Here is a 13,824-nt window from a genome sequence, read left to right on the forward strand (position 1 = left end):
CTTTATTTTTTCCCTTTAGATTGGTAAATGACTTTTTAATTGTAGTTCAGAAGTTGACAAATTAAGTGTATCTCAGGTTAATATGACCCATGCTCGTCACCATTTCAAAAGAAATAAAGAGGTTACTTTTAAAACGTACTTTAAATATTACAGAAGTTCCTAAACTTTCTCAGCTGATATTTCTCAATATTTTTTCCAGTGCCTCAAGCTACTTAGTAGTAATAGTTCACAAGGTTTTTTGACAGATGTCACTGTGTTTCTCTTGAAAATTTAAAACATCCCTCGGAACTCTGTGAGTTTGTTGCGAGGGCAACTTGGGTGCCTAATTACAAGGTTTGGGAACCATGGGTATACTGATTTTAATGTTCTAGAAAGACAAGCAATTTAATTGCTTTGGACATTCTTAAATTATGTCATATTAAAATGAGAATCTTAGGTATTAATCATAGTTTTGTATGAAAATCAGTCTTTGAGTAATTGACAAGAATGATTGCATTTTTTATTACCTGGTTATATTAGTTTCATTTTCAGGTAGTATAGTAAAAATTCTTAAGCAATTTGTGGAGGGTTGAGATCCAAAAGCATAAACCTGACTTAAGTGATTATCAAAAACACAGTGATTGATACATGCTGTTACTTTTAGGCAGTTGATGAGTTCATATTCAGAAACAGAGAATAAAAGAAACATGTAAATGTTATCTCATTTGCCTATATTTTATTTTATTTTTTTAATTCTATTTATTTGCCTGTGTTGGGTCTCCATTGCTCCACTCGGGCTTTCTCTAGTTGCGGCGAGCGGGGGCTACCCTTCGTTGTAGTGCGCGGGCTTCTCATTGCAGTGGCTTCTCTTGTTGCGGAGCACGGGCTCTAGGCACGTGGGCTTCAGCAGTTGCAGCACGCGGGCTCAGTAGTTGTGGTGCACGGGCTGTAGGGTGCACGGGCTCAGTAGTTGTGGCTCGCGGGCTCTAGAGCGCAGGCTCAGTAGTTGTGGCGTATGGGCTTAGTTGCTCTGCGGCGTGTGGTATCTTCCCGGACCAGGGCTCGAACCCGTGTCTGCTGCATTGGCAGGCGGATTCTTAACCACTGCACAGCCAGGGAAGTCCATTTGCCTCTTTATTTTAGAAGAGCATGTTAGTACAATTTAGCACTAGAATTTCAGATTACTTTATTAAAAACATAGTGATGTATGTTTTGGGGGCTATGTTTAGTTGTTAACTTAGAGTGAAATTTTGGCTGGTGTTTATTATACCATTAAAATTTTTAAAACTGTCGCTATAGGTAAATTTCTCAAGGTTCAGAAGCTCTTTCTTAGTTTGAGATGAAGTTGGCTGAGTAATACAACTTCAGTAAGGATCACATCTTGACAGCATATTGTAGAATAGTACTGAGTACAATTTTATTAAAAAACACTTAAAAGTCTACTCATAAAAATAATAATAATAAACATGTGTATCATCCTTATATAAAAATCCACAACATATATGACACTAAGGTATGACCACTGGTAAGTTAATATACATCTGTCACCTCGGGGTGATGATGTGCCTGAGGAAAAGCAAAACAGCTCCCTATAGGGGGTGACTATCTGGATAAAGAAATGCAAGCTAGAAGTAAGTTAGAAAACTACATTGGAGTACAGTTAAGAGATTATTCTCAGTTTTGGAAACTTGTGATGAGATTGCAGAGTTGTGAGATAGTCATAATTATGCTCCCTCACACTCATACTCCTTCAGTTTTTCCAAAGCTGCTCTTGAACCTTATCATCTTTACTCAACTTGATACCTTCCACCTGTAAATTTTTCTATATTTACTCCTTCTTCAAGCTCAGAAGATGAGATGTCCCCCTTTGTGACCACTTCCTTCAAAAGTTGACTTTATCAGTTGTCCCTTTTCTGTATCTCAGTTTCCCAGTTTCTCCTGGGCTATGGCACTGGAAAGGTGAGAGGAAAAGACTTGAAGGAAAAACATAAGCTTGGTCCTATATGTAACCAGCAGCCATCAGAAATGTTTAAGTGAGGGGGTGATGCTATCAGATTTGTGTTTCACATCTTTCTTCTGTGAGCAGTGTGGTAGGTGGGCTGGAGGAGGAGGAACTTGGAGGCAGGAGGACCAGCTGGGAAGGGATCACGGCAATTGTCTAGATGAAGGATGCTGACATAGGTGGAGATTTATTCATGCAGAAGACAGACGGCAAGAGATGATTTCAAGAATTCATTGATAAGGTCTATGAAGGAAGAGGAATCATAAAAGTTGACTTAAATTTTCTAGTTTGAACAACTTGAATGGGTAATGGTGCTTTTAGTTGAGAATTTGGTTAACCTTCCTAGTTTCAAAAGAGTTTATGTACAGTTACTAAGGAGCTACTAAAAACTAACAGGGGAACTGCCTTAATGCCAATAAATAAATAAACAGACAAATGATTTATTTTTGAATTGTAGGTTCTGTCTCTAAGTGTACCATGTTTCATCTGTCAAATTCTCTTTGTGAAAGGGGTAGTTTTGTTGTTGTTGTTTTTGGATTTTTGGCTGGCATTTTTCTGTGGTCCTTCATATTTGTGGAACTTGTCTCCATTTATTTGACAAATACTTGAAAGCCAGCTATGTGACAGGTGTTTATTTTAGTGCTGGGAGATAAAATAACAAGTAAAAAGACTTGATCCTTATCTTCATGAAGTTTGTAATCTTCTTGGGGAGGCAAACATTATCCAAAATAAACACAAATAAATGTAAAATTGCTACTATTATTTAAGTATCATGAAGCAGAGATGTATGGTGCTTGATGAGAGTACTCTAGGTATAGAGTACTCAGGAAGTTTTCCCTGATCTCTGATATGTGAGCTGCAATCTGAAGAATAAATTCTCCATGTATAAAATAAATTACAGATGAAATAAATATTTAAATGCAAAAAGACAAAACTTTAAAACTTTTCAGAGAAAATATGGAAGAACCTTGGAGTTGGGAAAGATTTCTTAAGGACACCACACACAATGCTAGCTAGCCATAAAGAATAAGCATGATAAGGTTTACTATCATCTAATTAAGAACTTTTTTTCATTGAAAGGCAACATAAAACAAAAAGACAAGCCATGAAACGGGAGAAAAAAATTTTTTATAGTATTTTATCCAGAATATACAAATAACACATAAGATCAATAAGAAAAAGACCAGCAACCCAAGAAAAAAATACATGAACAGGCATTTCACAGATGAAAGGAAAACATACTCAGTCTCATTAATAACCAGGGAAAAGCAACTTAAAACCAGAATGGGATATCTACTTATACCTAGCGGCAGGATGGTAAAACTTTGAAAGACCGAGTATACCAAGGGATGGCAAGGATGTGGAATAACAGGAAAATCTTAGACAGTGTTAGTGGAAGGACCTATTGGTTCAGCATTTTAGGGAAGTTTGGCATTAGTGGGATTGAAGGTAACCACACCCTAAAACACAGCTATCCCACTTCCGTGTACTCTAGAGAAGTCCTTCTCATACTTTGTGCGTATGAATCACCTGGGGCCTTGTTAAAATGGAGGTTCTGATTCACCAGGTCTAGTATTGCCTGGCCTAAGGATTTTATCAAGTTTCTGTATAAAGTGTTGGTAGCCCATAGAGTACACTTTGAATAAGAGGGCCCTACAGCACCGCTTCCTGTTTTAAATGTGTAGTACTTGTAGAAAATAACATTTTGCGGGGGTGGGGGGGATTCTGAGCTAAAGGGTCTAGTCTGTTCCCCAGGCCAAGGAACTCACTTCCCACAGGCCCCCCAGGGCTGAGGGGATCCTCATCCCTTGCTGTACCACTACATACACACTTCTGAGCTGTGGCACCCGCATTGAGAAGCTCCACCCCAGAGAAACGAGCACATGTGTACCAGGGACATGTTCATGAATATTCCTGTAGTACTGTATGTGAAAACAAAAAATTAGAACCCAGAAGTCCATTTATGATAGGATGGATGAAGTATATCCTTCCTGTGGGCTACTGACCAGCAGTGAAAATGATGAAATAGAGCTATACTCATTAACACAAATGAATCCCAGAAATGTAACAGGATTCATGGAAGAATATATGCAGTATGCTATTGTTATAAAGTTAAAAAACAAGCAAAAATAATGTTTAAGGATACTTATTTGTGTGGTAAACTAATGACAAAAGCAAGAGAATAAGGAACACAGTTCAGAGGGGAGGCAAGGGAATACCTTCCCTGAGGAGTACACCAAGAGCTTCAGCAGTATTGGAAATGTTTTATTTTCACAGTTGGATGCTGAGTTCATGGGTATTTCTTTATTATGATTTTATAAATACATACACATATACGTATCACCTTTTATTTGTATCAATTATTTTATTAAAGAAAAAAGTTTATTACATCTAAGGGGGAGCAAGTGTATTCCCCTTTAATGGGAGAGAGCATGGCAAGTTCAAGGGACTGAAAGACCAGTGAAGCTAGGGGAGAACCATGGGCCAGGAGGAGGCTGGGAACTCAGGATCATTCAGGGCCTCGTTGACCATGTTAAGAAGTTTTCAGGGTAAGATGTTCTGTCTTCACCCTCAAGCACTGGCAGACTGTTGAAGGACTGTAAGGAGGCTGATGCCATGTATCAGGCTGGAGGCTGGAGAACACAGAGGGCCGTGTTCAAACCTGAACTACTTATCTTCGACTTTGTGCTTGCAATTGTTTTTTGAAAAATTACTTGTGGGAATAATTTGAGGCCTAGCCTAGGATGATGGAATTGTTCTCCAGAGAGGATTTATATTTCCTTCTGCCAGTTTCCTCCAGGTACCACCAGCTTGTGATCACGTTCATCCAAGTCCAAGTGTCTAGATGTCCTGGACTGTGCAGATGTTCTGAATCAAAGCTGCTGGCTTTTGTAAGGCTTAGTTTCCTGGTGTATCCTTATCCCGAGGTTGTAACCCTTCAGATACTATCCTGAAAGTGGAGGTATGGGGTGCTGAATCAGGTGCCCCATCTTGGGTGTGCTGTGGGAGATGTCTTGTTTCCCATGCTCTGCAAGGCTACAGAAAACAGCAGATCAGGTTTGCAACAGATAGCCACAAGGTGAAAGCAGCTCTGAGTGTTAGGCTTATTTCTCTGAGTTTTCAATTTCTTACAGATTTGCACCCAGAGATTCATTAATATCATGTTAGATCTTTGATTATTTTTAAGAAGATCTTTTTAAGTATAGTTTTTAAAGTTACCTTTAGTAGGAGGTTTGATCCTAATTACCTAGATCATCATTACCAGAGGCAGAAATATCTTCTATATTTTTAGACAGTGTCTTTTAGTTTCTTATTATGAACAAAGGTAAAGTTAGTATATTTACTCTGTCTTCCACACCCCTTTCCTTTTTTTTAATCACTCAATTTTAGGTGATTATATCTTAATTTTTACTTTGTACTGTTAAATATATTCATCGCTCTGTTACTTTAGCATTTTTAATGATTTCACCAGTTATCTAATGCTGGTTTAAAACAAAAATTATTTCTTATTTTTCATAGTTCTGTGGGTTGTTTGGACAGTTCCTCTGCCGGTTTTCTTGGACTCATGTGACTTCATTTAGCTGGAGAGTTGGCTGGGCTGGAGGATCGTAGACTTCACTCATATGTCTAGCAGTTGGTGCACACCGTTCAGTGGGGCACCTAGGTTTTTCTCCGTGTGATTAGATTAGCTTCCTTACGTCAGGGGTCCCCAGCCCCCCGGGCTGCATACTGGTACTGGTCCGCGGCCTGTTAGGAACCGGGCCACACGGCAGGAGGAGAGCGGCAGGCAAGCGAGCGAAGCTTCATCTGCAGCTCCCCACCGCTCCCCATTGCTTGCGTTACCACCTGAACCATTCCCCCGCCACCCAAGGCCTTGGAAGAATTGTCTTCCACGAAACCGGTCCCTGGTGCCAAAAGGTTGGGGACCGCTGCCTTACGTGATGGTCTCAGGGCAGCATTTCAAGAGCAGAAAGGCATAAGCTGCAGTACCTCTTGAGACTTGAGGTCTTGGACTTGTACACCATTACTTCTGCCACATTCTGTTGATTAAAGCTAGTCGAAAGTTTAGCCTCAATTCAGGGAGTGGGAAAATAGATTCCACTTCTCAATGAGAGGAACTGCACAATATCGTGACTGTGTTTTCAGTCTCTCACAATGACGTTTGTCCTTCCCAAAAATGATGTGGCAATTAACGTATTTAGACTACCTCCCACCTTCTTTCTCCATTCTCATATTTATATCATTTATACTCTATTGGGAAATGTATCACATTTTGTTCTGTCACTATATTCTCGCATTTGTTTCGGTCTTAGACCTAACTTTGTTCATATATGTATATATATATATATATATATATATATATATATATATATATATATATGAATATGTCATACAGATATACACATACGAACATGTCTGTATGTGTATGTATACTGTTGTATAAGTTTAAGATGTACAACATGATGATTTGATATACATATTTATTGCAAAATGATTACCACAGTAGGGTTAGTTAATACATCCATCATCTCTCATAATTACCATTTTTGTGTATATGGTGAGAATATTTAATATCTACTGTCTGAACAGCTTCCAAGTATATAATAACAGTATTGTTAACTGTAGTCACTGTGCTATACATTAGAGCTCCAGAACCTACTCATCTTGATAACTGAGAGTTTGTACTCTTTGACCAATATCTCCCCATTTCCCCCACTTCCCTGCTTCTGGCAACCAAAACTTTCTATTTCTGTGAGTTTGGCTTTTTTAGATTCCATATATAAATTACACCATGCATTATTTGTCTTTTTCTGATTTATCTCAATTAGCGTAATAACCTGCAAGTCCATTCATGTTGTCACATGGCAGGATTTCCTTCTTTTTTATGGCTGAATGATATTCCATTGTGTGTGTGTGTTTTATTTCCACATTTTCTTTATTCATTCATCCATTGTATATATGTCTGTATATGTACACATACACACGTGCATGTATTGATATACACATACATACATACATACATGTATATGTGTGTATATGCACCACATTTTTAAAGTCCATTCATCCATCAGTGGACACTTATGTTGTCATCATAGGTTTTTCAGTTATCTCTTGGTTGGCTGAAGATGATCCTGTAGGTCAGGCAGTTTGAGCTGTCAGAAAGGCCAACTATGAATCACATGTACTTTATTCCAGAAGTCCAACCTAATGTTACTGTCAGGCCCTTACTTAGTTACCTGTGAGATACGGGATCTGATTAGAAACAGCAAATGAGAAGTGGCAGTTTACAATACAAAATGGGATCTGAGCTAATTCTAGAAACATCTGTATAATTCATGAATCACATTACTGCAGAAGCAAATACCCTCTGTTCATCTTATCTATCTAAGGTACCATGGCACAGTACAATAATTAGTATTAATAATAGTGATCATTAGTTAGTAAAGAAAAGCTGTTTGGGGTTCATTTTGTTTAAGAAGGTATGGAAGCTTGTGAAATGTTTTAGGAAAATTGCCATTAAAGACTTTTAAAAACATTTAGTGAATAAGTTTTTAGTTTTTTTGAAAATCATTTCTTTGGACCCCTTATTTTCTAGGTGTAGATATACTAGATAAATGTGATGCTGCTGAAGTTTCTTACAAGAACTTCAGATTAACGGTATTTTGTTAGTATTTTAATATATTTCAAGCTTACTGCTGTGGATGAAATAGTTTCTTGTCTTCAGTTGCAGATACTTTGTCCTGTTCTGTAATGCAAAATGTTCAGCCTCCCAAGTCCAGCCCAGTAGTATCTGCTGTTTTGTCAGGAGCCTCGTCAACAAGAACGCCTCCTGCTGCAGGTCGCCCAGTTGAGCCTTTGGCCTCAGTTGCACGGCCGTCAGAGCTATTACAGCAGAAAGGTATTTGAAAAATTTGTTATACTGTCTATATTGTACATATATATATGCACACAGTAATTCAAATAGCTGATTTTAAAAAGTCAAACTGATGAACCATAATTTATGGAAAATATGAGAAAAAGGAATTTATAATCTCAATTCAAACACTATTTTTTAATATATTCCAGTCTCTGTTCATGATTTTTTATAATTACGTTATAGAATTTTGTTAAATCTGTTATGTATTTTATATAATTGCAATCATAGTTTACATACCATTTTGTATTTTGCTTTTACATTTATTGAATTATGCAGTTCTTCGTGTATCTGTACAGTTTTACAGTCATGGCTAATTCATTGTGTCATTGTATTATAATTTACTACTCTATCCCTCCATTTTTGAGCCATTTATTTTCTATTTTTTAAAGGTTATTATAGTTTCTTTTAGGATGAATCACTCAAGATTTCCTTGTTTTGTGAATTTCCATATCCTATTTGATGATTTCTTTGCTTGTCATTATTATTAATGGAAAGTAACTTTTGACCCAATTTTGAGAATGAGAGGATGAAAATGAAATTGTAAGCCACACTCTTGCATCATTGACAAACAATATGGTTTATTTGTTTGCTTGTTTAATATTCTCCGTGTGTTAAATAAGTGACAGGTGACTAAAATGTGTTGTTTTGACCATTTCCCCACATTGCCTTTTCTTCTGGTTGTGTTCTTGATTGTTTTCTGTCTGGCTAAAGTTCCAAATCTATTGATGTTTCAGGTTAATATACTATATTTTTCATTTGATGAGAGATAACTGTTTTTAGGAATATGTGGTTTGTATTTCCAGCACAATCATTAGTAATATTTTAGGGACTATATTCCCTATGTAGTGACGGCCCCTCACCTTGAGTATGAAGAACTCTCTTATGTTCTGAGACTTGGAAAAAGCAACATAAATCCTTAGGCTGATCTCACTGCTTAGATCTGCTGAGTGTTCCTGTGGTCAACAGAGGCTTTTCTATCCTTTGATCAGATTATACATTATAGATTTTCTTATTTGGTTTTTTTGTAGGAAAACCAACTGCAGCACCAGAGAGTGTCCACTGATTCCCAACAAGCCAGTGGGTGTATTAGGAATAGAATCTAGTTATTATAAGCATTTACTTTCAAAGTGAGGGGCTGGTAGGAAAGTTTTACTTATCATGAGTAGAAGAAACTTAGGGGTACCTAGGAGCCCTAACTAAATGAGTGATGTCTTTCCTCTACATTGATAATTACCTTCCAGGTGTTAAGATATATATGCTGCTTGTTTTGGCCCTTTACGTTGCCCCTGCTAATTTATTTTTTCCTATTATGTTTTCCTTTTGACCATTTTAGTTTAAATACCATCGTATCATCTTACTGTATCATTTTGTAAACCACTTTCCCACTAAATAATTATAATTATTATGTTTCCTTTTCCTTACTAATAAGATAGATTTGAAAAGAGAAAGAACTATCATTTATCGAGCAGTTACAATGTGCCAGATACTTCATATTTATTATCTCATTTAATCCCCGTACCAATTCTACTAGGTAGACATTATCCTGGTTTTACAGGTGAGAAAAGTGACATTCACAAAGATTAGGTAACTTGCCCAAGATTATAAATTAGTAAATAGCAGAGTGAAAGATTTTTCTTTTTTTCTTTCTTTTTTTGGCCACACCACACAGCATGTGGGATCTTAGTTCCCCGACCAGGGATTGAACGCGTGTCCCCTGCAGTGGAAGCACAGCATCTTAACCACTGGACCGCCGGGGAAGTCCCCAGAGTGAAAGATTTTCAACTCAAACCTTTCTATTTTGTGCTCTTTCTATAAATGAGGCTGAATTATTGTTTTTGTTGGCTGTTAAACTCTTGATTTACCTAAGATAAACTCCTTGAATAAGTAACAGGAAAGATAATGCTGGAGACCTTTGAATTGCAGCTTTTATTGTTCCGTTTTCTGAAGTAGGAGATAGGTCACTTAGTGGTCTCATTGCCTTTGGGTAGATCTGGATACACACAGAGATGTGTATGAGTTATGGCCCCATGTACATTGTGCAAACTGTAGTTTACAGGACTGACGCCCCTTGTGTGCAGGGTACGGCTGTGTAGGGCGCGCTGTGGGTCTGATGAGACTATGAAAGTACTGATACTTAAAAGAGGTTAGTCTTTTTCTCCTGTGAATGAAGAGTGTTGCCTGCCATAAAGCAAAGAATGTTGAGCCACCAAGCCACTACAAAGCTGCCGCCAGCGGTGAGCCCCGAGGGAACTCAGGATAGGAAAGAACAGGACACTGCCCTAGAGAGCTATGGTACCTATGAGAGGAATAATTTCGGTGAGCCCAGGCTCTTGCGTCTTCCCATACACAGAAGAGTGCTACGTTCACTGACTTGAGATACCCGGTTCTCTGTAATTAATGGTCATCTCTTGAGGTTCCGACTCCCTGGTCTTTGTCGCAGAAGCCTCTGTCTGTCCCGGCTCCTCCCTCCCCTCTTCGGAGCCATTCCTCAGAGCTGTCTGAGAGGCTGTCTTCCCAGCTTGAAGCCCTCAGAAAGTCCGCCAAATAACATAGTTCTCAGCTTTTAGGGTGTGCTTTTTTTTTCAGTTGACATTCCCAGCTTCAAAGACACCCTTGCTGACCTATTCTCTCAGCATTTTTTACTGGTTTTTACAGGAGAGGCTTCAAATTTTTGCTTGCATATCTCCTAAAAATTTTTTGAAAAAACTGTAACTACTTGAACATTTTTAGATTGACATCTAAAATTTTTCACCAGAAGTTTAAATACTTGCAGTTATATAATTTTCAACATACTGCGTATGTTGACTTTTAAAAAAAAGATGTTATGTTTTTCTGTGTATCCACTGGAATGAAGCCTGTCATCCTTTAAAAGATAGTGAAGGGACTTCCCTGGCGGTCCAGTGGTTAAGATTCTGCGCTTCCAGTGCAGGGGCCGCAGGTTTGATCCCTGGTCGGGGAACTAAGATCCCACATGCTGTGCAGTGAGGCCAAAAGATTAAAAAAAAAAAAAAAAAGAAAGTGAAATTAGCCCTTCTTTAACATTTAGAAAGTTTACATTTTTCCTTTTTCTTCTTAACATCCCTTGAATGTTTCCCTTGAATGTAGTAATAATATAATATATTCTTAAGCTAGAAGCTCTTTTATCACTCTATCATGCTTTTCTGCTACAATAACATTATATATAATTGAAAGTTTAAAATATTGTCTATAACCATGTGTCTAAACATTAACATTTTTTCTTGTGGATTATTCTATCAATACAATTATTGTCAGTATCTAGTGGGTCAAAACAACATAAACATTGTGAATTTTGGTATTTTTTTTAATGGAAAGTACATTTTTATTGGAAATACATCTTTCATTGAGATAAATGGCTTTCCCTCCGTCCCACCATAGCTTTGTGTACCTGAATTGCATATGATTCATTATTACAATAAGATAAACTTTAGAAAAATTTCATTCATAGTTTTTATTTGCATATATATAATTACTGAGAAACTTTGTTCATGTGAAGTAGATAGGAATGGTATTGGAAGGGTTTTATTAAAGCAATATTGTTCTATAAAGTTTTTTAACTTTGTGAGTTACGTGTGAGAAATTTTTATTGTTGTTGGTTGAATTTTATTTTCCAGATTGTAGATAGTTGGTAGCATTATTATTTCATGTAGCAGTTTACAATTTTAAAATACCTTTAAGTTGTATTATCTCACTTGATCATCATGTGAAGCAGACATATCATATTTCACCTTTATTTTATACATGAGGAAACTGAGGTTTAGAGAGGTTAGGTGTTTTGCCCAAAGACATAGAAGTTCCCAAAAGGGATACCAAGACCCAGTGCAGATCTTCTGCTTCCAAACCCAGTGTTTGTTTTACTGAGTTAGCAATTATTCAAAATATTATGAATTTTATTATATCATTGCCAGTATAATATCACATACTTTAATGTATTTTTATCAAAAACTTCAAGCTGTGATGTAAGTCATTTATCTCACGGATGGCATCTCCATATAACCTAATTGGCAAAGGCAGTCCTCATTTTCAAACCAGTGACACAAATTTTATTCTTTGTCAAAAAGCCTGATTTAATTTTTTAATTTAAAGAAATGTGTTCCTGAAGTTTCAAGGGGTATCATAAACTCCGCTGAGAAATAAATTGCATCCTACATCTCCTAAGCCAAATTACTAAGAGCAATCAAATTTAAATGTCAAAGATTATTCTTTTTTATAGTATAGGTTATAAAAACTAGGCAGTGAGTCAATATGCTGTTTCTCATTGCCAAATTTGAAATAAAACATTGTAATATGTACCTAATATTAGGCTATTTGTGAAGCAAGGATTATATTAAAAAGCATTGTATTCCTGTGGTAAATATATGCATAGTGTGTATCAAACTCTTGTTATTTGGCTTTTTTTTAGTCTTTAAATAGGAATCAAGCATAAAAATTAGAAATAACTCAATTTCATCATACATCATTATAAAAATGTTCCCATGTATTTTATTTTATATATATATATATATATACACACACACATACATATACACACACACATATATATATATATACTACTAAGTACTAATAGGTTTACCTGCTAGTAAATTTTTGTTTTTTGTTGTTTTTTTTGGTTAAAAGGAAGTAGAAAGCATTAAGTACTGTATAAAGTATAAGGGGATATGAAATGATTATAACCATCATAAATATTTTATGATAAAATAGGTTGTAAAGTACTTTATTGAACATCTCATAGCTTCTGAAAGAAACATGTAGAATTTTTACCTATGAGTTTTATCCAGTGTCTCTTGAAAAAGACTGGTAGTCCTAGAAAATGTTCTACTTATTTTTAAAAGAACTAGCATTACTAAGAATATTATTCAGGTTGGTAGAAGGTTCTTTTTCTAATTAATGACTTGCTCTAGGGATAAGTATTAAGAATAGTTGAAAATAATTGTTTTTAATTAAATATATACAAAAACATGTTTTTAAAGTTCCATAGTAATAGTAGTGAATACTTGTTATTTACTATATTTCAGGCACCATTCTAATAAGATTTAAAATATATTAATTCATTTAATCCTCCCAGCAGCTGTTTGGGGTAGTTATTACCCCACCTTACAGATGATATAAATGAAGAACAGAGAGGTTAGTAATTTTGCCCAAGGACACACAGCTAGTAAGTGGTATTACCTGGAATTGAACCCAGAGACCCCATCTTTATCCATAATGTTCTGCTGCTTGTCTGTTCAGTATTTCTTACTGTTTTTGCTTTGTTCTCATGTGACTCTTTCAAAAGCAATGGATTCTTTGGCAGTAGTGGTTGGGGCCTTCACACATGCAGAATCATTAAATAAATTTATCATTACTGCCGCCACCCTACTTTTCACTATTTCTGAATTAATAAAGCCAACCCTATTTCTAATATGTTTCATTTTTAACTGCAGCATGTATGGCAAGGTAAAAGATAGTCTGTAGATTTAGGGTGCCTTGATCAATCATTTAAAGAAGGAGGAAGCTTTCCTAGTAATATTTAGGATAAGTCAAGGGAATGTGTTTCCTTTGTAAAGTGAGAAAAAGTCTGTTCTTAACACAGGTACTTTCTTAGGTGGATAAGATGTAGGAAAGAGAGTACTGTGGAGAGTGATTCCCTTAAAACCCTTCTTTCGTGGGAACCCTTGCAAAGTCTTCTAGTGTGTGTACCTAGTTAGAAGACCAGATTAGGAAAGGTAACAGTTGCTCAAAAGTCTGAACTCTTGAATTTAAAAAAGCTAACCTCCACAAGGGATTTGTTTTCTCTTAAGACTAGTTTTATTTATTCCCAGTGTTACTGTATCTAGGGAACAGTAAAGATGCCTTTTATTAAGCAACTCCAACTCTCCTGGAGAATTTGGCCTGAAGGTACTTTAATGACAGGTAGTTCAAACAGAAT

At 36.4% G+C, this 13,824-nt stretch overlaps 1 protein-coding gene across 5 annotated transcripts in view; it reads left to right on the forward strand.

Annotated features, from left to right (window-relative positions):
• Positions 1-13,824, forward strand: part of SEC24B (SEC24 homolog B, COPII coat complex component) — a 93,624-nt gene that overhangs the window by 24,957 nt on the left and 54,843 nt on the right. For 4 of the 5 annotated variants that reach the window (XM_057546525.1, XM_057546524.1, XM_057546526.1 and 1 more), the window contains exon 3: positions 7,707-7,880. The exons of the other annotated variant lie outside the window; for it this stretch is intronic. In XM_057546525.1, the coding sequence (XP_057402508.1) occupies positions 7,707-7,880 (174 nt within the window). The remainder of the gene's footprint in view (positions 1-7,706; positions 7,881-13,824) is intronic. 5 annotated transcript variants of the gene reach the window in all.

Source organism: Balaenoptera acutorostrata, chromosome 5 (genome assembly GCF_949987535.1).
Source record: "Balaenoptera acutorostrata chromosome 5, mBalAcu1.1, whole genome shotgun sequence".
Lineage (NCBI taxonomy): Eukaryota > Metazoa > Chordata > Mammalia > Artiodactyla > Balaenopteridae > Balaenoptera > Balaenoptera acutorostrata.